Here is a 25,743-nt window from a genome sequence, read left to right on the forward strand (position 1 = left end):
CGGTGAAATCATCGGACCAAGTCAGCATGGATTTGTGAAAGGAAAATCATGTCTGACGAATCTCATAGAATTTTTTGAGGATGTAACTAGTAGAATGGATAGGGGAGAACCAGTGGATGTGCTATATTTGGATTTTCAAAAGGCTTTTGACAAGGTCCCACACAGGAGATTAGTGTGCAAACTTAAAGCACACGATATTGGAGGTAAGGTATTGATGTGGATAGAGAATTGGTTGGCAGACAGGAAGCAAAGAGTGGGAATAAACGGGACCTTTTCAGAATGGCAGGCAGTGACTAGTGGGGTACTGCAAGGCTCAGTGCTGGGACCCCAGTTGTTTACAATATATATTAATGACTTGGATGAGGGAATTAAATGCAGCATCTCCAAGTTTGCGGATGACACGAAGCTGGGCGGCAGTGTTAGCTGTGAGGGGGATGCTAAGAGGATGCAGGGTGACTTGGATGGGTTGAGTGAGTGGGCAAATTCATGGCAGATGCAATTTAATGTAGATAAATGTGAAGTTATCCACTTTGGTGGCAAAAACAGGAAAACAGATTATTATCTGAATGGTGGCCGATTAGGAAGAGGGGAGGTGCAACAGGACCTGGGTGTCATTATACACCAGTCATTGAAAGTGGGCATGCAGGTACAGCAGGTGGTGAAAAAGACGAATGGTATGCTGGCATTTATAGCAAGAGGATTCGAGTACAGGAGCAGGGAGGTACTACTGCAGTTGTACAAGGCCTTGGTGAGACCACACCTGGAGTATTGTGTGCAGTTTTGGTCCCCTAATCTGAGGAAAGACATCCTTGCCATAGAGGGAGTACAGAGAAGGTTCACCAGATTGATTCCTGGGATGGCAGGACTTTCATATGAAGAAAGACTGGATGAACTAGGCTTATACTAGTTGGAATTTAGAAGATTGAGAGGGGATCTGATTGAAACGTATAAAATCCTAAAAGGATTGGACAGGTTAGATGCAGGAAGGTTGTTCCCGATGTTGGGGAAGTCCAGAACGAGGGGTCACAGTTTGAGGATAAAGGGGAAACCTTTTAGGACCGAGATTAGGAAAAACTTCTTCACACAGAGAGTGGTGAATCTGGAATTTTCTGCCACAGGAAACAGTGGAGGCCAGTTCATTGGCTATATTTAAAAGGGAGTTAGATATGGCCCTTGTGGCTAAAGGGGTCAGGGGGTATGGAGGGAAGGCTGGTGCAGGGTTCTGAGTTGGATGATCAGCCATGATCATACTGAATGGCGGTGCAGGCTCAAAGGGCCAAATGGCCTGCTCCTGCACCTATTTTCTGTTTCTAAAATTTGGGGGTAAACTGGTAATTGAAAACATAGCACCAGAACACCAGGTGGTGACTTTTAGTAAAGTAGTATAACCATCTCGTTGACATTTTGTGGCGTAAACATATCTGCAACAGTTGATATCCTGGGGGTTGCTATTGACCAGAATCTTAATTGGACTAGCCAAGTAAATGTTTAACTAGTGCATCAAGGCTGTAAATCTATGAAGAAAAGTCCCCATCCACTTCCCATTTTCAGTTATATTATACCATTTGCAAGAAATATCTGGCAAGTAATGGAATATTGTATACTAGCATTTTGACTCCATCACCATCCACCAATCTAGATGTGCAATTCTTTTCCATTATCAATAAATTCATAAAATTGGCATTGCAGACCCACAACAATCTAGATGGACAAATTGCAGGTGCATGGGAATACTAGCACCTGCATGTTCAAGTTCATATAGCATCCTAATTTGGATATGTTGCTAGGTTTAAACACTAGAATTCCCTACTCACCCGAATGACTGCAGTGGTTGAGAAGGGAAGCAATGTCTGGATTTTAAAGTGGTAAACAAACTATAGTTTTTCAGTTGAGTTTCACAAGACCAGATCTCTTGTGAAAGATCAGATAGCATGGATTGCTAAATTTCTACCATATACTGATTTAAGATTGTCATATTGTATGAAGATGTGATATCTAACTTTAGATTAAGTGTACTCTGCCAAAATTGACATGAATGAAATTGTGTAAAGCTGGTGATTCTGTTTAGCACTTTGCAATTAGAGTAGCTAAATCATCTGATTTTTTGTTTGTAAAACTGAAACAAGATACCAGTATAAGTTGCTTGATATTGTTTATGAAGTTAATCATCTCTTGCCCCATATTCACTCAATCAAAAATATTGTCTTTCCTTTCTAGAGCACAGTTTGAAGAACTCTGTGCCTCACTTTTGAACAGAGTGGAGGCCCCCTTAAAAAGCATAATTGAACAAGCCAGTAAGTTGATTCGTTGATTAATTTCTGCTAACTTGGATGTCTGCACTGGTCTTTACAAACTAAGGATCGTAGATTTAGAGGAGGTATGAAGTTGAAAGGGGTAAGCCAAGGATGGATCATATAACTAGAGAAGAATTTTCAAATAAATTGTTAACCAAGAATTGTAAGAATTTATAAGCAGCAAGTGAATAGAAGTTGGTGTTAAGTTAGGGCAAGTACAATGACAACTTGGATGATAAGTTTAAAGAACAAGAAAAAGGATGCTAGTTGGAGTCAAAGTATATATAAAAAAAAAACTGGCATAGAGTTTTGTCGATTAATGAGATGGGCAGGATCAGGCCATGTTAGAGGTAGGAATAGACCTGTGCACATTTCCTAGAAACCTCAACATTGGGTTTGATACCAAGCTCAGGAACAATGTGATTAATTGTTAATTGCCAAAGTGCAAGGTAGGGACAAAGCTGGTAGTGAGTCCAAAAGAAACTCTGCAGATTTGGCAACAACGATGGAGGGAAATGGATATTCATAGACAAGTGGGAGAGGGGGAATTGGGTAAGGAGCTAGGAGATGATGTGTAGAAATCGCACAGGGCTAAAGAAAATGTAATCAGAAGACAGTGGATCGTGGAATAAAGGGAAGGAGAGGTGAGGGGGGACTGGAGGGAGGACTGTATGGGTGATGGGCAGACTGAGGGAGTGGGGCAGGGAAAAGTGAATTGGTGATGGGATCAGTGGAATAAGGGAGAAGAAGATGAGTGGACAGAGTGGAGTGGTTACCAGAAGCTGGAAAAATTACATTCCAGCATTCATGCTTCCAAGGTGGAATATGAGGTGCTGTTCCTCTAATCTGTTACCCTGTGTCGCTTCCACCTGTCACATCCTAGCCTCACTCCCACTCTCCCCCTCCCTCCATTGGTGACTGTGTCCACCAATCACCAGTTCTTGTTCCGCCCTTCCCCTACAGGCAGATGTACAGACACAGACTCGGAAATGAGAGGCAAGCATGTTTGGAAATTGAACAGTTGTCATCAGTTTATTTTTTTGCCTGCCACCTGCACTCAACCTTCCTAAAGGGAGTGATAATGAGATTTGAAAGAGAGTGACAATCTATTAGCAGAAAACTGATAACATTTTCCTCCTGGTTTTCATTAAAACTATAGTTATAAAACTAGGATTCATGCATAAGCTAGAACAAGATCAGGTGAAAGGCACAAGTAACTGGAGAGAATTTTAAGTGTAAACTTGGTCTGATGTGCTGGAGCAAAAGAAGTGACAAAGGCAACTAATCAAAGTTTATTTCAGTAGAATTGAGGCTATGCTGCTTATTGAAATGCTTATAGAAGTTTGTGTTTTAACCTGGGTGTATTATTGATACTTAAAAGTAATGTTATTAAGGAAATTTGAGTTGTAGTAATTGTCTACAATAAGATGTTCATAAACTGGCAGAATGGGCAAGTGAGTAATAAATTTTGAAAGGAATATACAGTGGTGTGCAAAAGTTTGGGCACCCCGGTCAATGAGTAGAAGATGAACTGATCAAAGTCATAAAGTTCTTTTCAACACTTTAAGTAAGATTAGTATATTATTTTTGTTTTGTACAATTTTAGAGTGGAAAAAGGGAAAGAAGCACCATGCAAAAGTTTGGGCACCCCAAGAGATTTGAGTTCTCAGCTAACTATTACCAAGGTCTCAGACCTTGAATAGCTTGTTAGGGCTATGGCTTGTTCACAGTCATTGTTAGGAAAGGCCAGGTGATGCAAATTTCAAAGCTTTATAAATACCCTGACTCCTCAAACCTTGGCCCAAGAATCAGCAGCCATGGGCTCCTCTAAGCAGCTGCCTAGCACTCCGAAAATTAAGATAAATGATGCCCACAAAGCAGGAGAAGACTATAAGAGGATAGCAAAGAGTTTTCAGGTAGCCATTTCCTCAGTTTGTAATGTAATTAAGAAATGGCAATTAACAGGAACAGTGGAGGTCAAGTTGAGGTCTGGAAGACTTTCCGAGGGAACTGCTCGTAGGATTACTAGAAAGGCAAATCAAAACCCCTGTTTGACTGCAAAAGACCTTCAGGAAGATTTAACAGACTCTGGAGTGGTGGTGCACTGTTCTACTGTGCAGCGACACCTGAACAAATATGACCTTCATGGAAGAGTCATCAGAAGAAAACCTTTCCTGCATCCTCACCACAAAATTCAGCATCAGACATTTGCAAAGGAACATCTAAAGAAGCTTGATGCGTTTTGGAAATTAGTCCTGTGGACTGATGAAGTTGAAATAGAACTTTTTGGCCGCAGTGAGCAAAGGTATGTTTGGAGAAAAAAAGGTTCAGAATTTTATTAAAAGAACACCTCTCCAACTGTTAAGTACAGGGGTGGATCGATCATGCTTTGGGCTTGTGTTGCAGCCAATGGCACGGGGAACATTTCACTGGTAGAGGGAAGAAAGAATTCAATTAAATGCCAGCAAATTCTGAAACAAACATCACACTGTCTCTTTTATATAAAAAAAACTGAAGATGAAAAGAGGATGGCTTCTACAACAGGATAATGATCCTAAACACACCTCAAAATCCACAACGGACTACCTCAAGAGGCGCAAGCTGAAGGTTTTGCCATGGCCCTCACAGTCCCCTGACCTAAACATCATTGAAAATCTGTGGTTAGACCTCAAAAGAGCAGTGCATGCAAGACAGCCCAAGAATCTCTCAGAACTAGAAGCCTTTGGCAAGGAAGAATGCGCATAAATCCCCCTAACAAGAATTGAAAGACTCTTAGCTGGCTACAGAAAGTGTTTACAAGCTGTGATACTTGCCAGAGGGGGTGTTACTAAGTACTGACCATGCAGGGTGCCCAAACCTTTGCTAAGGGCCCTTTTCCTTTTTTGTTATTTTGAAACTGTAAAAGATGGAAATAAAGTAATCTTGCTTAAAATGTTAAAGAAATGTGTCATCTTTAACTTTATGCCGTTTGGAAACCAGGCCATCTTTTACTTAGCTATTCACAGTAACAGAAATTTTGACTGGGGTGCCCAAACTTTTGTATGCCACTGTAGATTAATTGCACATTTCTAAAAGATATTCAGGAATAGAACTGTTTTCTTATTTACAGTAAGCTTCAAGGAGGCAGGTTAATGAAGGAGCAGATAGTAAAGCATTTGATGTGAGACCCCTAATCAGGGAACAGTAGCTTGGAGTAAAAATAGATGCAGATTTTGTAAAATTTTAATTGGTTGTATTAGCCTGTTGACTCGAGTCTGTATGAAAATACTTTTAAAGCACATTGGAGAATAATAAAAATCCATGTTTTATCCATGAAGAACACTTGTTAAGTGTATGCTAGAATTCAGAAATACAATTATTTTTATTCAGTAGTAACTGATGCATTTAAATTGTAGAATTGCAGCTAGAAGATGTCTATTCTGTTGAAATTTTGGGTGGAGCAACAAGAATTCCAGCTGTGAAGGAGAGAATTGCAAAGTTCTTTCACAAAGATGTGAGCACAACCCTCAATGCTGATGAAGCTGTAGCACGAGGATGTGCGCTGCAGGTAAATTTCTTAACATGTAAATTAAGATGGTCTTTTTGTCTCCAGAAAATATTACCTAAGTATTTGGTTATTCTATCACTTTTGACTTTTCCTTTCTGAGTTGCATATAATTCTTATTATCATGTATTGTTCAACTGAAGTTTTGCCAGTTGTCAGATTATTATTTAGAATATACTGCCTTGGAGAAGAAAAAAATTCTAGACTATTGGGAAAGTGAGGGGAAATGCTGCTCAGGATTTTCCTGCAGGAAGCCTATCTTGCCTCACTAGCATGTGGCAAAGGAAATACTCCCAAGATTACTACAGAGTAACCAACTGCAGTCTTGATGAAGGGTCTTGGCCCAAAATGTCAACTGACTTTTTTTTCCTATAGATGCTGAGTTCCTCCAGCATTTTGTGTTCAAACCACAGAACAAAGCATTTAACATGTTTACTGAAGGAATTGTATGAACACTTCCTATTGGTGGTGGTTTGTAATGAGTGGTGCAAAAACTTCTCGTACTTTTTAAGGCATTTCCTACTAAGGCTTCATGTCCATTCTTATGAGGATGGGTGTAGTCCATACAACACTCAAGTAGCTAGACCTAGTCTCTGACAAGGTAACTCTTTCAAATGGTACTCCATCCACCACGCTGGTTCCCTCCTCTAATAATGCACACTGCAGTGTGCATCATCTACAAAATGCACTGCAGTTACTCTGTAGTAATCTTGGGAATATTTTCTTTGTCACATGCTCGTGAGGCAAGAAGTAAAATGAGTGCTTTAAGAGCTGATACAGAAGGGAGGGCTTCAGGTTCATAGATCATTGGACTCCTTCAAGACAGGTGATCTACAAGAAGGATTAGTTGTACCTAAATTGGTGAGGTCCCAGTATCCACACAGAATTAGTGTAGCAAGTTGCTGAGAACCATTAATGGCAAAAAAGGGAATTTATACTGGAGCAATAAGGAGTAGAGAAGGTTCTAAATGAGTACCCTGCATCTTTATTCATCAGGGAGGATTATGCTGCTATTCTAACACTCCTTGATATCAAGAAAGTGGTGTTAGGGCTCTTGAAGAATTTTAAGGAGTAGAAATCCCTTTGTCCTGCTGGTATCTATCCTAGATTGTTCAGATAGGCAAGGGAGGAAGTTACTGGAGCCTTCAGAGAGCTTTTTGTGCCCTTCTAACCACAGGCAGGTCTCAGGGGAATAAAGCTTCTTTCTTTAAGAAGGGCAATTTTCACAAGCCAAGAGAGTGGCCAATGAGCTTATACCAGTAAATTGCAGGACATTTGGAAATCTTAGGATGCAAATTAATAGCTCCCCGAAAGTGGCAACACAAGTTGTAGAATGATGCATTTGTCAGTAAAGGCATTGAATATAAAGTCCAGAAGTCATGTTGCAGCAGTATAAAATATGTTAGTTGTGCCACACTACATTACTGTGTACAGTTTTAGTTGCTGCATTAGAGGAAAGATCTGGAGTATGGGGGAGGGGGGGAGCAAAAGAGGTGAACCAGGATGTTACTTGGATTGCAGAATATTAGCTCTAAGGAGAAATAGGACAAACTTGGACTTTGTACCTGGAATGTCAGAGACTGATTAGCGGCCTGATAGACATATATAAAGTTAGGAGAGGTGTAGGTGGTCTATTTTTCCAAGGTGAAAATGCCAAATACTTAGTTTTAATGTGGGAAGGGGTAAATTTAAGAAGTAAGCAAAAGCTTGGGGTTATGCTTTCTGACTGTACTAAGCTGTTCATCATAGTTATCAAACAATATGTTTACTTTGCAAAGGAGATTGAATGAGAAAAGAAATAAATTGTTGCTTCAGTGGGAAAATATTTGGATCCCTGGATAGTGGAAAAAGCTAAAAGGACAAGTGACAGTTCCTGGTAACATGGGAGGGTTCTACAAGAAGGCAGGTGGTTATTGATGGAGATGAAAGTAACAAAAATATTCTTGGGGGCATGGTCCCTTAAATGGAATGGTGGGGAGAGGAAGCAAGTTTTGTGTATGGTGGCTTCAGGTTGGAAGTGACAATGGCTGCAACAAAAGGAATTGATACATTTGAGAGCCCTTTCAGCAGCGGAAGGAATCCATGATTAAGAAAAAAAATCACAGGTACTGAAGCATGCACACAAAATGCTGATGGTATTTAGCATATTGGGCAGCATGTATGGAAATGAATAAACAGTCAACATTTTGGGTCGAGGCCCTTCACAGTGTGTTACTTAAGTACCTGTGAACTTTTTTTCTTTACCGTGGAAGGGGGAAGAAGCCAGAATGAGGTTGGGTGGGGGTGGGGGGAGACAATCTGGAAGATGATAGGTGAAGCCAGGTGGGTGAGGGAGGGGAGTGAAGTAAGAAGGTGGGAGGTGATAAAGTAGAAAAGGCAAAGGGCTGAAGGAGAAGGGATCTGAGAGGAGAGTGGGTCATGGGAGATGAGTAAGGAGGAGGGGGCACCAAGGGGAGAGGATAGGCAGATGAGAAGAAGTAAGAGGACAGGGTGGGGAAATGAAGGGTAGACCGGGAGGGGGTGGGGAATGACTGGAAGTTGGAGAAATCTATATTCGTGCCATCAGGTTGGAGACTATCTAGACAGAATGAAGTGTTGCTCCTCCAACCTAAGAGTGGCCTCATCATAGCAGAAGAGGAGGCCATAGAGCAACACGTCAGAATGGGAGAGGGGATAGGAATTGAAATGGCTGTCCAGCAGGAAATTCCACTTTTTTCAGTTGAAACAGTCCTCTGATCTACATTGGGCTGCATGTGAAAGCTACTGCCATCAGAGCAAATGCAAAAGAGTGTGGTAAATTGGGAGAATGGAATGAAAGCATTATGGTGAGCAGAATGGGTGGAAGTTTTGTTGAGGCAATTATTTGATATTGACCATTTTGATCATGGCCCCTAGGTACAAATTTCTGTGGTTTGGAGTTCTTGGATTATGTCACCGTGCCAGGTAATTAGCCAGTGATTGGAGGCTGCCATTAGAAGGATTTTAACTAACAGTCAAGAATTGAGATTTTGAGTGGTGTGGAGACTGAGTGCAGGGTTTGGAGGAGTGAATGAGATAGTTATGAAAGAAAGGGTCTTGATCCAATGTTGAAATGGCAGGAGGTGAATAGATAAAATCTTTCAAAATGATGAAAGCCTAGGGTTGAGAACCATAAATCAGATAAATGCATAATCAGGGACCCTAGTGGGTGGGGATGCCCAGAAAGATTAAAGTTAAGTACGAGTATTACGCAACTCTGGTTAGTGTATTTTTAAAAAAAAACCTGTTCTAGAAGTACACAAATTGGTCTAAATTTCCCTCAATGTGCAAAGTAATACAAGAAAAGTGCATCATATTTTCAGAATATCACAAAGCAAGTTTCACTCCATGAAGATGAAAATTTGGCACTTAAGTTTAATTTAAAGGAATTATTTAATGCAATTGAATTTTTAGACTAACTGCATTAGTAGTGTCATTATATAGTCATTTTTGACAATTATTTTTAAAACTTTTACTAATAAATTAACTGCGTATTAAAAATTATGCTACAATATGGGTGTTTTTTTTCTCTCCTATTGCATCCAGTGTGCAATTCTTTCACCAGCATTTAAAGTGCGTGAATTTTCCATCACAGACGTAGTTCCTTTTCCAATCACTTTGAAGTGGAAATCTACAACTGAAGAAGGACTTGGGTAAGTTTTTTTTCTAAAATGCTAGAAGAACTCAATGGATAGAGCAGTATCTTTGGAGGCATAAAAATAGTCTGTAGTGTTAAGACCCTGCATCAGGTCTCATCTCTTCCTCTCCATGGATTGCTCAACCTTCTTGTGTGCCTCCTACAGTTTGCTTATTTTATTGCTCTAGATTCTGGGAACTGTGGTCTCTTTTTGTGTGTCTTTATTTTTAACCACCTGTGTGTTGATTTCACTCAGATTTTTTATTTCCCAGAACATACTGCATGAATGATCTTCATTGCATCTTAAGGTCAGAATTGTTGGTGTTTTCTTATTGTGCAAAGTTTAACACCAGCTTGCAGCTCCTCAACAAATGAAATTGGCTGTGCCTGCTCACAGCAAGACTAAGTTAACATTTGGGTGTGGGCTCATAAATGACAATTAATACTTGCACCACAAAAATGACAGGCATTTTCCATCTCCAGCTAGAGAGTCTAATCTCTACCCTTAACATTACCATCAGCTCCTGGGGTTCACCTGACCAACCATATACTGTGGCTATAAAATCTCAGCAGTGTGGAGCAACCTAACAACCCAGAGTTTCCACCATCTTCAAGACGCAGATTAGGAATACTGTACAATACATCTCTTGTTTGAAGGTAGCTGAAGCAACATGCAAGAAGTGACACTGCCCAAGACACATCAGTCTGCTTGATGGGCATTTGTAATAGCCTCCATCATTGTTCATGCAATGACTACATTGTGTACCATCTATTTGTCACACACATTCTGACTTGGAAACAATTTGCTGGCCTTTCATCATTGCGGGGCCTAAATCCCCGACTTTCCTTTCCAACAGCACTAAGTGGGAGTATCTTCATTAGAACAAAGCAGGTTCTACATTCTTCAAGGCATTTAGGTATGGGCAATTAGATGTCGGTTGTGCTCAGATCCGAAAAAAGTGAATAAATTGTCTTGCAGTAGAGACTAGCATTCTTTTTGCCTTCCTAACTACCTGATACACCTGTGTTAGCTTTCACTGACTTGTATACAAGGCCATCCGAGCCTTTTTCGGATGTTCTGATCTCTGCCCATTTTAAAAAATAACTTGGGAAACTGATTTAGAAAATTTAGCCTTTTTTCACATGACTCCAAATACCTTGATGTCTGTTCACTCATTTGTATTCCTTTGAAGCTCTTTGCACTCTCATTACTTCTCATATTCCCACTTGGTTTTGTTTTGTCAGCCAACTTTAATGTCACACTTGTTTGCTTCAGCTGAAACATTGGAAAAAGGTTGTGAATAGTTGGAGACCAAGCAACAAATGCTATGCCACCCTTTGTGTCACAGCTTGCTTAATTTAGGACTCTATTCTTTTGTGTTCTGTTGGCCAGCTCTGAACTATACTGGTGCAGTAACCCCTGTTCGATGTGATTCAACCTTTATGGAAATTTTACTGAAAGGCTTCTGATAGTCAAAGAACTACATCCAGTGCTGCTTCCTCGTGTGTACCAGATATGTCCTCAATGATCTCTAATAGTTTACTCAAACTTGATAGTTTTTTCCCTCCGTGCTGACTGCTTAATCATACTTTTGTGTTCTTTGGAAACTCTTAGCAGGTCAGGTTAATTGTCAAATGGCCTGAGGTACAGTGGAAAAATTTGTCTTATATACTGTTTACTGTTAATTTATTACAACATTGCACTGAGGTATTACAAGGTAAAATAATAAAAGTATAAATAGTGTTACATAGAACGTGCAGGGCAGTATATGTGGATAGAAAATTGGTTAATGATTTGGAACCAGAACGGAACTGGGAAAGGGGGAAAACGAGTCAAGTTTTCAGTAGTGGGGGCAGAGGTGGGTAACACAAAGCAAATTATCAAACTGGGCGAAAGAGAGTAGCCATAATTATATTATGTTGCTATGCCTGTGGGAGGAGACCTGAATGCATACAACCATTTCTATTTTTGTTTGATTTCCCACATTTTAATAAAAAAAAAAAGTCATGTTGAGTTCTTTGTCCCAATACTTCATCAGAAGTATTGAACTTCCATCAAGCCAATAGGTCAAAATTTCCATTTTCTCTTTATCTATTAAATAGTGAGATCACACTTGGTACCTTTCAATTTGCTGATTGTTCTTAAGAACCTGAAGTTTAACAAGCTGTGACTAGTAGAGTCATAGAGTAATTGATCTTGGGCTCCTACTATATGTAAACCTTCTTCAGTATATCATCTGAAGAAAACAACTGATGTTTTTAATCTTGAGTTCTCCTAAATACAAATACAAAAAAAAAACCTTGATCCTTAACGCAATTTTATTAGTCGTTGTAAAGTTGTCATTATGCTGCGTGCCAATAATTGGAAGCTTCTTGTATAACTATAAGATAAATGGTACTGTAATTTTGAAATAAGAATGTACTAGTAAGTTTTGTGTAGCTGTTTCTCAGTACCTGAATTCTTTACAGAGAATGTGAAGTTTTCAGCAGAAATCATTCAGCACCATTTTCTAAAGTCATCACATTCTACAAGAAGGAGCCTTTTGACTTGGATGCATGTTACAGTAATCCACGGGAACTCTACTATCCAGATTCTAGAATAGGTAAGGTTTTTAGTTAAACTAATCTCAAGTGTCTTTAGTTTATTACATAGAAACAGAAGTACACCATTTAGATTTTTAAGTGATGATTAAATGGCGCCTGACATTCATTGATGATAAATATGTTGCTCACCGTGCACAAACTTCCCATCTTGTGTCCATTCCATTCTTGTAACATAGGTTTTTCATGATTTACCCATACACATGACTTTTGCAAACACCAAGATAATACGGTACAGGGGTGCAAAAGATAAATTACTAGATATGTAATTTGGAGCCTTGACAACAATTGAGACATGAATTCAAATACTGCAATGGCAGATAATGACGTGCATTCAGTTAAGTAATAATAGTGACCATAAAAATACCAAGTTTTAATTAAAAATAATGATTTTCAGGAGAGAAATTTGCCACCCTTACCTGAGTACACTGAATGGTTGACCAGTTCATTTATTTAAAGTAGCAGTAGAACACTGGATGATCCCTGAAGCATTGACCTAAATTCAAAATTCAGACATGCTAAAATTGCCCAAACAAGTCATACTTTGTGTCGTTTTCACAAAAGGGACTAGTTTGTAAATCAGCGAAAGCTGGCTTGTCTTCAGAAAATAAATTATATTTTTGCTAAATTACCTCATGGCTGGATGTCCTGTCTCTCAGCCATGACAGGTGCACCAGAGGCGACACTATCATGTTGTACACGTTGGCATCCTCAACGTTGACTACAGACTGCTTTTTTTTTTTAAATCATGGATTTAGGTTGAATATGAGGGAGGAGATCTTATTGCCACATATCCTCATAAAGATCATTACTCTTCTAGAAGCACTGAAAGTAACAAAGGCACTATATGTACTCTGGCTTCTCGACTTCAGTGTTTATCATCAAGAGCAGCCTAACAACACCACTAAATAAGTAGGCTGAGTCCTAAAGCACAAAGCTGTCAGAATATGTATTGTGACACAACTTGACCTCACCTTTGTCATGCTATCTGTTGTAAATACATCTTTCCAAGATGGCATTGTTAGGAATGACTACAGTCCATCTGGAGTTGGTCCTTTGTTTACCTCAAGGATCTCTTCCATGGTGCACTATTACTGTTACAATGAATGGGATAGACGTGGAACAGATCTCGCATCAAAACTGTTGCATCCATGTGGAAATTTGGATTTACAGTAGGACCATAATAAATAACTTTATGGCCTAGCATGTTTTTCACTCAGTCAAGCCAGAAGACCTGCACTCAATAACTCATTATCCATTTAGATGGTAACCAGACAAAGCTGCAACCTAGCAAAAACAAGGTTCAATAGACCACTAAGTAAACCCTGTAAGTCCTCTGGTGAGAGTTCCTATGTTGACATGGAACAGAGAAAATGCAGCATACTCAGTGTCCAATGTGGATACATTTGAGAATCAGAAGTCCGAGCCATGAATTTGAACCCCAAGAGGTAGTTCAGGGTGCTCATTCTCAGCCTGCACCAAGGTACTCTGAACCTGTGCTATGTCCAATACCACAACATTGATTTACGGTATGATGACACTTGGTTTTCAGATGATGAAGGTCTAAATGTCAAGCTGGGGGCCATAAAACTAAGACAACTCTGCTGCACCAAAGAGTGCTATATGAGATTATTCTTGCCCTCGGCCACAGGCCCTATATGAATCAACCTATAGCCAGGGAAGTGATGACCCCCTCCTGTTAGCCTGTTTATGGTTACTTATTTTTTATTTCTACTTCTAATATTTATATCTGTCCACTTGTAATGCTACTGTGACACTGTAATTTCAATAAAGTATCTGTCTGTCTATAAGAACAAGGGAAACAACAAGCATAGTGACGCAACAACATGGCATTGCATCTCTGCTTAAAAGATAGTTTCAGATCTTTGACGACAATCCATTGCAGTATCATTTATGAGGGCTTTTAAGAATAGCAGTGAAGGCAAGACTGAAGATTATGGCGACTATCTCTATTTTCTCAAGCAGTATAAAGGAGGTTACCCTTGTCAAAAGTTGGCAGTGGGCCGCTCTAGAGTATGGATATCTAAAGGCCCAAGCTTTACTGCAGGAACATTCTGGTGATGAGCACAAAATTGCTGCAACTTGTATGGAAAAGGCTCACTCTTGGCCACCTATCAAATCAGAAGACATGAAAGCTCTTCAAGATTAGTCTTTCTCTTAGGTGTCGTTGTAGTGATATGGAGCAGGCTGTGCGTGAGTTCAACACATCTGCTAATATGGAGATTGTCGTAAATGAATTGCCCGGTGAGCTTTGGAAATGGAGATCAGTGTATAAACTAAGAAAAGTACAACCGTAAGGTTACTTTCACTGGCATTGTTGATTTTATTGAAAGGCAAGTGAAGATTGCTACACACCCAGTGTTTTCAAAAAAAAAACAAACAAAACACAATCCTGCATGCCAGCATGGTGTGAACAAACAGTGTAGCTATGCACAACCTTCTCTGGACCCATCATGCATAAAGAATGCATGTTCTTCCTGTCAGATTGAGCTTTTTCATGAGGTTCAGTGTATAGAACTCTGCTGTACTTGATCAAGAAAAGCATAAGTAACCACTGTCTTGTTTTTTTTTAGACTTTACCTGAACTGGACTTACAGGATGTTTACAATCATGATCACCAGCCCCCATAAGACTATTAGTTACCAGGCTGGTACTCACTGCTGTATTTGCTTCACTCATGTCTTCTTTTGAATCTGCACCCTTTTCTTCAGCCCCAGACTCAGTTGTAGTTTCACTTTCCACAGAGGCCACAGCAGTGGCAAAGCTACTTCCATTAGCTTGAGAACAAATTTGTTACAGACCTGATGAAGCATCTCTACCCGGAGCGGTGACTGTTTACTCTTTTCCATAGATGTTGCCTGGCCTGCTGAGTTCCTCCAGCATTTTGTGTGTGTTGATTGGATTTCCAGCATCTGTAGGTTTTCTGTTCTTTGTGATGTTTACTTTGAATTTATTTTGCTTGGGGTGCAAGAGCAAAGTGGATAACTGGTTGCAAATAAATCAGATGCAAAACACATCAAGACCAAGATAAATGTGTTCCCCTTGCCTCAATGAAAATTCTAGGGCATTAAATTTGATACCAATGACATGGTAGTCTACTTGATTTGTGTCAGTTTTTTTCCCCACAAAGCTAAAAATGGATTTCCCTGCTATCTATAGTGTGCATCTTTGAAATTTTTCTGCAAATGCATAATCTTGAATCGCATGATTCAAACCCACCACTTGTATCACCAGCAAATGCTGCAGGTTTGCATGAACACCACCACCTGAATTCCCCTCCATTTATACAGATTTCTGGCTTGGAAATGTATTGTTCCTTCGCTATTTCAAATCCCAGATCTCTACCCAGGAGCTCAATTGCATCCTTTTCTGAAAAGAAAATTTATCTTTAAGGCTGTTTTGAAGTGGATAACAAGTGCTGACCTTGTGATCACCACTACTTTTTAAATATATACACTCGCACGTCACACAAATTTATGAAAAGAAAATTACTTTTCAAATTTTCAAGACAAACTTTCAGGTGAAATTGGAAGGGTAGTTAAGAGAAAACAGTAGGTTGATGAGCAAAGAACACTGTTCTAAAATAATCAGGGTCCCTGTGGTTCCTATTAGAATCCATGGAGAATTGGTTAAATTAAAGAAATGGTATCTTTTTAAACCATTAAATCTTTGTGCATAGAAGGATCTTACTATGATGATTCAAGAAATGTAGGATATAACCATATAGACAGTGCAAACAATTCACTTGGTAAGTAGCACAATTAATTGTGAAGGGTTTCAGTATGAATGTAATAATTGTTGATAAGAAATGATAGTATGTTGTAAAATAAAAATAAGTTTCAATCCCAAAAAAAAAGAAATGATAGTAATAGCACTATTCAGCCCATGATGCCTGTTCCAATATTCATTTGGATTTGATCCAAGTCATCATTGCTACTGTTATGTCATTGTCTGGTCTATAATCCCATTGCCATTGATGACCAAAAATTGTTAATCTGTATTGAATAAACTTAAGATTTGAATTCCACAGTCCTTTTAGTTGGAGAATTCCAAAGATTCACTGTACTGAGTGAAGAGAATTCTTTCTTGTCCTGAATAGTTGAACACATACTGAATCTGTACCAGATCACTGAAGGTAAACATGCATGTACGACAAGTAATTAGGAAGGTAAATGGTATGTGTGCCTTTATTTCCTGATGACTTCAGTACAAGAGTTAAGATGTCTTAATGCAGTATACAAGATCCTGTTCAAACCTCTTAATGAGATGTACTGTTAGTAGAAGAAAGAGGCACTCAGGTAAAAGATCAGTGTTGTTGGAGTGGGTGTAAAGCATCAGATCTATCAGAAGTATTGATATATCAGCATCAGAAGTATTGATGCAGCTAAATCTGGTTTGGTTTTTATTTTTTAAGAATGCTGGTAGTAATTCTTCAATGTAACTTTTTTAATTAGGTCGGTTTACAATTCAGAATGTGACTCCTCAAAATGATGGAGAAAATTCAAAAGTGAAAGTTAAAGTTCGAGTCAATATCCATGGTATTTTCAATGTATCCAGTGCATCACTGATCGAAAAACAAAAGCCAGACGGTGGTCAGGTTGAAGATATTCCCATGGAAACAGACCAGCTATCACGGGACACAGCAAATGCAAAAATTGATGACCAGGTATGATGTACAGAATCGTTGACATGCGTCCAGTCCAATTCTGTGTCTTCTGGAGTTTTAAATTTTTTTAACCTTGAAGTTCACTTTGCCATCTTTTTGCTTTGTTTCTGGAAGTAGAAACAAGTATAAAATTTGCAGGGATTTTGGTTTTTGTTTTTCTTAACTTTCCAAGTGTTTGTCTCCCTAGGATATAATCCCCAGTAGGAGAATTTTAACTTTAATCCTGTTTTGCTGAACTGTCACCGTGATGTGCATGAGAAAGGTCTATTATGATCACTGGATAAAACTCAAGAATTGTTGATGTAGCTTATCTTTCTGTTGATGCTAACTTAGTGCAGTCAAGGCAATATACTCGTTCTCAACTGAGACATTGATACTATTGTTTGATTCTATGTACAATTTGAATTAATATTGAACCTTATTTTACTAAAATCTGGTAAAACAATGTAAAATCAGCTATTCATAACAAAATTAACTATTGCAATAGGGTACCCCATACTTCATGTTTATGAGCTAGATATTTTTGTATTTGAGGTGGAATTGTCAAATTTTAAAAAAATTATTCTGGCCTAAACAGTTTTAGATTTTAAAGTTGCTTTCTATGATTTGAAATGACAAAACAATGTGAAAGAATTGTTTCTGCATTAAAGCTATTCATAACTGCATAATGTTATAACAGTAGAAGAATTTGGTGTTGAATTATGTGGGCAATAATTTGCAGTGCAGTGGCATTGAGTGGGTTAGTTAGCATCCAATCCTTGATATTAACATTAAAAAATGAACATTTGAAGAGATGTACTCAAGTCTATGGTTCTACTGGGGGGGGGGGGGGGGGGTTGTAGTTACTTTAACCTGACAAATATCTTAAAATAATTTAGTCAGTAAGCCAGCTTGTGCGTAATGCAATTTTGTCTCGTGTAATCTAAGTTAGGATTCCAGATGATTAACAGTGAATACTTTGCTCAACACACAATTTGCTGGTGAACACAGCAGGCCAGGCAGCATCTCTAGGAAGAGGTACAGTCGATGTTTTGGGCCGAGACCCTTCGTCAGGACTAACTGAAGGAAGAGCTAGTAAGAGATTTGAGGGTGGGGTGGGGGGGGATGGAGCCAAGAGCTGGGCAGTTGATTGGCAAAAGGGATATGAGAGGATCATGGGACAGGAGGCCTAGGGAGAAAGAAAAGGGGGAGGGGGTGAAAACCAGAGGATGAGCAAGGGGTATAGTGAGGGAGACAGGGGGAGAAAAAGGGAGAGAGAGAGAGAATGTGTGTGTGTATATAAATAAATAACGGATGGGGTACGAGGGGGAGGTGGGGCATTAGTGGAAGTTTGAGAAGTCACCTTGCCCATCCTCTGGTTCCCCCCCCCCCTTTTCTTTCTCCCTAGGCCTCCTGTCCCATGATCGTCTCATCCCTTTTGCCAATCAACTGTCCAGCTCTTGGCTCCATCCCTCCCCCTCCTGTCTTCTCTTATCATTTTGGATCTCCTCCCTCCCACTTTCAAATCTCTTTCTAGCTCTTCTTTCAGTTAGTCCTGACGAAGGGTCTCGACCCAAAACGTCAACTGTACCTCTTCCTAGAGATGCTGCCTGGCCTGCTGCGTTCACCAGCAACTTTGATGTGTGTTGCTTGAAATTCCAGCATCTGCAGATTTCCTCGTGTTTGCGTTTTTGAATACTTTGCTCACTTATTTTTGTAAAATGATGTCTTATTTAAAAGTTATTTTAAATATATGAATAGTGGGGTATTGCAATCCATGTGTTAGGTTGAAAACATTAAATTAATCAGATTTATCGTCATTGACGTATGACATAGGATTTTGGTGATAGCAGTAATAGTGTCTCATTTGCAAAATGATTCCTTCCTGAAATGTGACAAATGCTTTAAAGTATTGGTCACAGGGTAATCAAAATGCTTGTTCTTGACTGTAATCTTGTATTTTGTTTGCATTTTAAGGCCACTATGCAAGTTGATCAGGAAGAAGTGCATTCTCAGCAAAAAGATCAAACTGAAGAGCATAATGATGTTTCCCAAATGCCAAGCACAGATTCTGAAGAAAAAGTTGGTAAAACTATACATATTTAGCAAAAAAAAGTAGCTGTTTCTGTGATATGTCTTTCATAACTTTAATTTTCTGCAGAATGATCCAGCTGTAGAAAATAAAGATAACAGCTCAAAACCCAAAATAAAAGTAAAGAGTGTGGATTTGGTGATCAAAAGTGAACTGCCCCAACAGCTTGTTCAGGACCTTCTCAACAATTATATTGAAAATGAGGTATGTTCCCTGTTGAGTGCTGTTATGAATTTAAAGAAAAATAATTATATAGAACAGCGCATTTAAGGGTTTTATTTATTTAATAGCCAGGTGTTGAATGCATCCTGAAATTTAAGAACTAGCTGTGTGAGATTGACTTAATTCTATTCATCAGCTTTGCCTTAAGTTTAGTGTTCACTGCTGCCTTTGAAATATTGTTGCATTGGAGCTTAGTTACTTGAGGATTGTTAAGTCAGCAACATGTGCATGGACTAGAGTCACATATGGGACAATCTAGACCAGACTGGCAACTTTGTAGCTTTGCAGTTGTCTTTTAGTGAAGCTTTTCGTAATAGCATTTAATAATAGTTGCTGTCTAGTTTGGTTTATCCACCATGCTTATCTCGTCCAGTGGGTAGGTAACATTGTCTGCTGCTTAAAGCTAAAGTCTTGAAATGGCCAGTCTAAGCTCTCATGTCAATGGTTTTCAAAATGATAGGTGCTTCCAGAATGTTCTCAATGTCTGTTTGAAAAGTTTTTTAACATGTTCATTAATTTTTGGGAATCTCTGACCCACATTTTTTTAATGAACTAATTTGTATCTCTTCAGGACCACTTAAATTAGTTTAAAATGCACAAATGCTAATATTGTTAACTTTCTTAGGGAAAGATGATCATGCAGGATAAACTTGAAAAAGAAAGAATGGATGCAAAAAATGCAGTTGAAGAATATGTGTATGATATCAGAGACAAATTGTGTGGAATTTATGAGAAATTCATCAATGAGGTGGTAAGTTGCCATTCTATAAACTAGTCAGTAAAATGTATAACATTAGTATCCTGATATTACAATTCAACATGCTTACAATAATTGGATGTTCATATTGATTTACTCGCTGTAATCTTAGCCTGGCAAATGAGCTTGGGGAATTATTTCACCATGCTGTAAGCACATATTCTGGTGAACGGGAAAAATGTAATACTGAGAAAGGCCAGTGAGGTGATAAATCTATTTCAAAGTAAATGAATTGACGTGTGAAATATATTGACTAAGTATGTTTCTCTAATTGCTGAAAGTATAGTTGAGCTTTTTCCAAATATACATAACTTCCTATACCTAAATCAAATGTGGTTAATATTTATGGGGAGTATGATTAAAATGTCAAATCTCCTTAACACTGCCACCAAAAGTTATAGGGTGGATTTTTGATTCAGAAGCAGGTCACTTTCTCAAAACCTAGCACCAAAGTAATTTGACTTTGGAGTTCCCAGTTCTGAACACTTAAAGGTTAAGACTTCCGATCTGATGCTTTCTACTTGGTTAAATTGTGAATCATGGAAATGGCTTGAAGGTATCTGCAATTGTCACTGATGTTGCATTGTGGATTTGTAAAAATTCTTACTTGCAAGAATATCTTAATTTAGTCATCAAGCCATATTGAATTTGTTAGCTTAAACGGGGAAATAACTGGTAGAATGGATGATGCATTCCTAAGGCTGTGTATAAAAGCATCTTAAAATAGAATGTTATATAACTTAAATTGGAAGATGGTAACTTCTGTAATAATCCTGGCCCACAAAGCTATTAAATATTAAACAATACTTTTTTTTGAGCTTACCAAGTGAAGAGCAGGATGAGTTGCTGCAATAATTGTAACCTCATAGCACTTGCATCTACTGTGATGAAGTGGTTTGAGAGATTCATCATGGCTTGAATTAACTCGAGCCTAAGCAAGGACCTGGACCCACTACAATTTGTCTGCCACCATAACAGGTCAACAGAGTATGTAATTTCACTGACTCTCCTCTCTGCTTTGGAGCACCTGGACAGCAGTTAAATGGGCTGCTGTTTATCGATTACACATCAGTGTTCAATACCATCATCCACTCACTACTAGGCCTGGGTCTCTTACTTCCCTCTGAAACTGGATCCTTGAGTTCCTCATCAGGAGACGATAATGTGGATTGGCAATAATCAACACAGATGCACCTTAGCCCACTGCTGTACTCTTGTCTACACTCATGACTGTGGCTAGCTAGGTATGGCTGAAGTAGCATCTGTAAATTTGCAGATGACGTTACTGTTGTTGGCAGAATCTCAGATGGTGACTGGAAGACATACAGGTGTGAGACTGGCTGGTTGAGTGGTGTTGTAACAACAGTCTTGTACTCAATATCATCAAGACCAAGGAATTGATTATGGACTTGAGGAAGATGAGATCAGGAGAATAAACCCTGTGGCCAGTTTCCTGAGCAACAAGTATACCCCTTTGGAAACTCCTGGGAGGTTGACACATCAGTGGCACTATGGCCAGATCTGAGGTTCAGCAGGGAAGGGTAGAGTCAGGCAGAGCAATAGTGATAGGAGACTCAACAGTTAGGGGGACAGACAGCAGATTTTGTGGCCGCAAAAGAGAAGCCAAGGTGGGTTTTTGCCTCCCAGCTGCTCATGTCCAGGGTGTATCCATATCAGGCTGCAGAAGATTCCCGGGGAGGGGGGGAGAGGGTGTGAACAGCCAGAGGTTGTAGTGCACATTGGCACCAATGAGATGGGTAGAAAGGGGGAAGAGATTCTGAGCAGTGAGTATAGGGAGTTGAAGAGGCTGAAAACCAGAACTTACAAGGTAGTAATTTCTGAATTACTTCCTGTTACATGTGCTATTTAGGGCAGGAATCGGATGATAGTACGGATAAATAAGTAGTTGAGGGGCTGGTGCAGTGTGGCAGGGTATCAGATTTCTGGATCATTGGGATCTCTTCTAGGGAAACCTGTGATTTGTACAAAAAGGATGGGTTATACCTGAACCCGAGGGGGACCAATATCCTTGCATGGAAGTCTGCTGGAGTTGATATGGGGAGAGGAACCAGAGTGATGGTGCTGAGGATGGGGCAGTTGTTCTACAAGTCAATGCAATGTGTAGTGAAACTGAGGAAGGACAGGCAGATGATAGGGCAAAATTGCAGTCAGCGGGATGACTTGAAGTATTACATGGGGGCAAAATCAAAACAGTTGGTAAATGCAGGACTGAAGCTGTTATAGTCGAATCCATGCAGTATACAGAATAAGGTAGATGATCCTGTGGTGCATTTAGAGATTTGCAGATCTGGCTCTGTGGCACCACAGTCATGACTGAATAAAAGATCGAAGTTGGGAGTTTAATATCTGAGGATACACATTATATCGAAAGGGCAGGCAGGTAGGCAGAGGGGTACAGTTGCTCTGTTGTTAAAAATTGAAATTAGATCCTCATGAGGTAACATAGGATCAGAAGATTTAGAATCCTTTGTGGGTAGAGTTAAGAAATTACAAGGGTAAAAAGACCCTGATGGGAGTTATCAGTAGCCCCCAAACAGCAGCCAGGACGTGGGATATAAATTTCAACGGGACATAATAAAGGCACTTAATAAGAGTAATGTTACGATAGTCATGAGAGATTTCTATATGCAGGTGGATTGGGAAAATAAGGTTATGCAAGATGGAATTTGTAGAATGCCTACAAGATGGCTTTTTAGAGCAACTTGTTGAGTTCACCAGGAGAAAGGCAATTCTGGATTTGGTGTTGTGTAATGAATGAAATTAGATTGTGGAACTTAAAGTAAAGGAACTCTTAGGAAATGATCATAATAAGATAGAATTCACCCTGTATATCAAGAGTGAGAATGGAACTGGACAAAGTTGATTGGAAGGGGACATTATCAGGGATGAGGGCAGAATAGCAATGGCTGGAGTTTCTGGGGGGCAATTTGGAAGTCTTGGGATAGATAAATCCCAATAATGAAGTAGTATTCTAGAGGGAGGATGAGACAACAGTGGCTGACAAGTGAAGTCTAAGGTAGCATCAAAGCAAAACAAAGGGCATATGATAGAGCAAAAATCTGTGGGAAGTTAGAAAATGGCCAATAGAAGGCAACTGAAGAAACTTGAGAGAAAAGTTAGGATACCAAAAGACTTTTCAGATATATAAAGAGTAAAAGAGGTGAGTGTGGACATTAGACCGCTGGAAAATGATGCTGGAGGGACAATAATGGGGGTCATAAATGGCAGATGAACTTCAGCATTTTGCATTAGTCTTCACTATGGAAGATATTGCCAGGGTGCCAGAAATTCGAGAGTGTTGGGGCAGAAGTGAGTGTGGTTGTTGAGGAGAAGGTGCTTGAGAAGCTAAAAGGTCTGAAGGTAGATAAGTCACCTGGACCAGATGAACTACATCGTAGAGTTCTTAAAGAGGTGGCTGAGGTGATTGTGGAGGCATTAGTCACGATCTTTCAAAAATTACTAGATTCTGGCATGGTTCTGGGGGATTGGAAAATGCATGTCATTCCACTGTTCAAGAAGGGACCCTCTGTAGGATTTTCCATTCAAAGGCATAGGTGTTCCATACCCGGCTGTGATGCAACCTATCAATATACTCTCCACTACACATCTATAGAAGTTTGTCAAATGTTAGATGCCATGCTGAATCTCCGTAGGCTCCTAAGGAAATAGAGACACTGATGTGCTTTCTGCACAAATGCATTTACATGCTGGGTCCAGCACAGGTCCTCTAAAATAGTTAAGACCCCATAGTATTGAAGGAAAAGTACTAGCATGGATAGACAATTGGCTGATTGGCAAAAGGCAAAGAGTCAGAATAAAGGTTTGGGGGGGGTGGGGTAGGGGCCTATTCTGGTTGGCTGCTGGTGACTAGTGGTGTTCCGCAGGGAGTTGGTATTGGACTGTTTCGTTTCACAGTATATGTCAATGATAAGGATGATGGAAATGATGGCTTTGTGGCCAAGTTTGCAGATAATACAAGGATAGGTGGTGGGACAGATGGTGTTGAGAAAGCAGAAGGTGCAAGGGGACATGGGAGTCCTTGTGCAGGATTTCCTAATGGTTAACTTGCAGGCTGAGTTGGTGGCAAGAAAGGCAAATGTAATGTTAGCATTCGTTTTGAAAGGACTAGGATATAAAAGCAACAATGTGATGCTGAGGCTTTGTAAGGTATTGGTCAGATTGCACTTGTAATCCGTTTTGGACTCCTTTTCTAAGAAAAGCTGTTCTGGCATTGCAAAGAGTCCAGAGGTTCATGAGAATGATTCTGGGAATGAAAGAGTTAACATAGGAGCATTTAATGGCTCTGGACCTGTACTTGTTGGCATTTAAAAGAATGAGGGGGAGATCTCATTGAAACCTATCGAATATTGAAAGGCCTACATAGAGTGAATGTGGAGAGAATGTTTCCTAAAGTGGGTGAGTCGAGGACCAGAGGGCACAGCCTCAGAATAGAGGGATATCCATTTAGGGCAGAGATGAGGAATTTCATTGGCCAGAAGGTAGTGAATCTGTGGAGTCCATGTTATTGAGTGTATTTAAAGTGGAGGTTGATGGGTTCTTGGTAGTCAGGGTGTCAAAATTTAAAGGGAGAAGGCGAGAGAATGGGGTTGAGAGGGATAATAAATTAGTGGTGATGAAATGGTGGAGCAGACTCGATGGGCTGGGTGGACTAATTCTCCTCCTGTCTTCTGGTCTTATTGAGGGGTCAGCATGAGGAGCTTCAAATTCCTGGGTGTCAAATTTTAGAGAATCATTCCCGGGCACACCAGCAGCTATACTTCATTAAGAGTGAAGAGATTTATCTTGTCACCAAAGATGAGCTAATTTTTGTAGATCTAAATAGCATCACTGCTTGGTAGGGAAGCTCCAATGTACAGGATCAAAAGAGGCCGTAGAGAGTTGTAGACTCAGCCAGACTTGCACTGTACTGCTGCCACAGAACAGTTTTCTTGACACTTGGAGACTAGTAGGAAGCTGGACCTCAGCAATAATAATCTCTGGATTGCTGCCTGCACCGTGTGCCAGTGAGACTAAGAATGGGATGATATGGCTGATAAATGGGGCTGAAAAATTGGTTGGGGACACAGTTTCAGATTTCAGGATTACTAGGATCTCTTCTGGGGAGGGTAAGACCTGAACTTGAGGGACCAATATTCTTGTGGGCAGGTTAGCTAGAGCTGTTGAGAAGGATTGAACAAGGTTGGCAGCGGGATGTGGGATCCAGAACGATAGGTCAGATGAGGGAACAGTTGGTGTAAAAGTAGAAGCAATGTGTGCAGAGACTGTAAGGGATAATGGTCAGTGGATAGGGCAAAATTGCAGTCAGTTGGATGGGTTGAAATGTGTCTATTTTAATGCAAGAAGTATCAGGAACGAGGGAGATGAATGTAGAGCATGAATCGGTATGTGGAAATATGACATTGTGACCAGTACAGAGACTTGACTGTTACAAAGACAAAAATAGCTGCTGGATGTTCTGGGATTTCAGATGTTTCAAAAGGGACAAGGAGAAGCTTCAGGAGATGGAAAGAAAAATGGAGTATATTAATGATAGAGTGGAAAAAGCAGAAAATGATTTGCTTGTCTGGAACACGGAAAGAAATCGACTCTTGGAGAAAGTGGACATGTTGGAAAATTTTAGTAGACATAATAATATTAAAATTGTTGGTCTTAAAGAAGGTATGGACGGAGGAAATCCAATAAAATTTTTTCAAAGATGGATCCCGGAAGTTTTGCAAATGAAAGAGGAGGGCCAATTAATTGAAATTGAGCGGGCACATGGAGCTCTAAGACCAAAACCACAAGATGACCAATATCCACGAGCAATTTTAATAAAATTCTTAAGATTCAAGACAAGGAAAGGATTCTACAGGCAGCTGCCCAAGCTGCCA

The 25,743-nt window shown here is 39.7% G+C and overlaps 1 protein-coding gene across 2 annotated transcripts in view; it reads left to right on the plus strand.

Moving 5' to 3' along the window:
* Window positions 1–25,743, plus strand: part of hspa4l (heat shock protein 4 like) — a 69,894-nt gene that overhangs the window by 33,783 nt on the left and 10,368 nt on the right. For both annotated transcript variants that reach the window (XM_072256147.1, XM_072256148.1), the window contains 8 exons: window positions 2,218–2,294; window positions 5,690–5,841; window positions 9,403–9,509; window positions 11,963–12,096; window positions 16,570–16,781; window positions 18,738–18,842; window positions 18,922–19,056; window positions 19,700–19,825. In XM_072256147.1, the coding sequence (XP_072112248.1) occupies window positions 2,218–2,294; window positions 5,690–5,841; window positions 9,403–9,509; window positions 11,963–12,096; window positions 16,570–16,781; window positions 18,738–18,842; window positions 18,922–19,056; window positions 19,700–19,825 (1,048 nt within the window). The remainder of the gene's footprint in view (window positions 1–2,217; window positions 2,295–5,689; window positions 5,842–9,402; window positions 9,510–11,962; window positions 12,097–16,569; window positions 16,782–18,737; window positions 18,843–18,921; window positions 19,057–19,699; window positions 19,826–25,743) is intronic.

This window comes from Mobula birostris, chromosome 4 (assembly GCF_030028105.1).
Source record: "Mobula birostris isolate sMobBir1 chromosome 4, sMobBir1.hap1, whole genome shotgun sequence".
NCBI lineage: Eukaryota > Metazoa > Chordata > Chondrichthyes > Myliobatiformes > Myliobatidae > Mobula > Mobula birostris.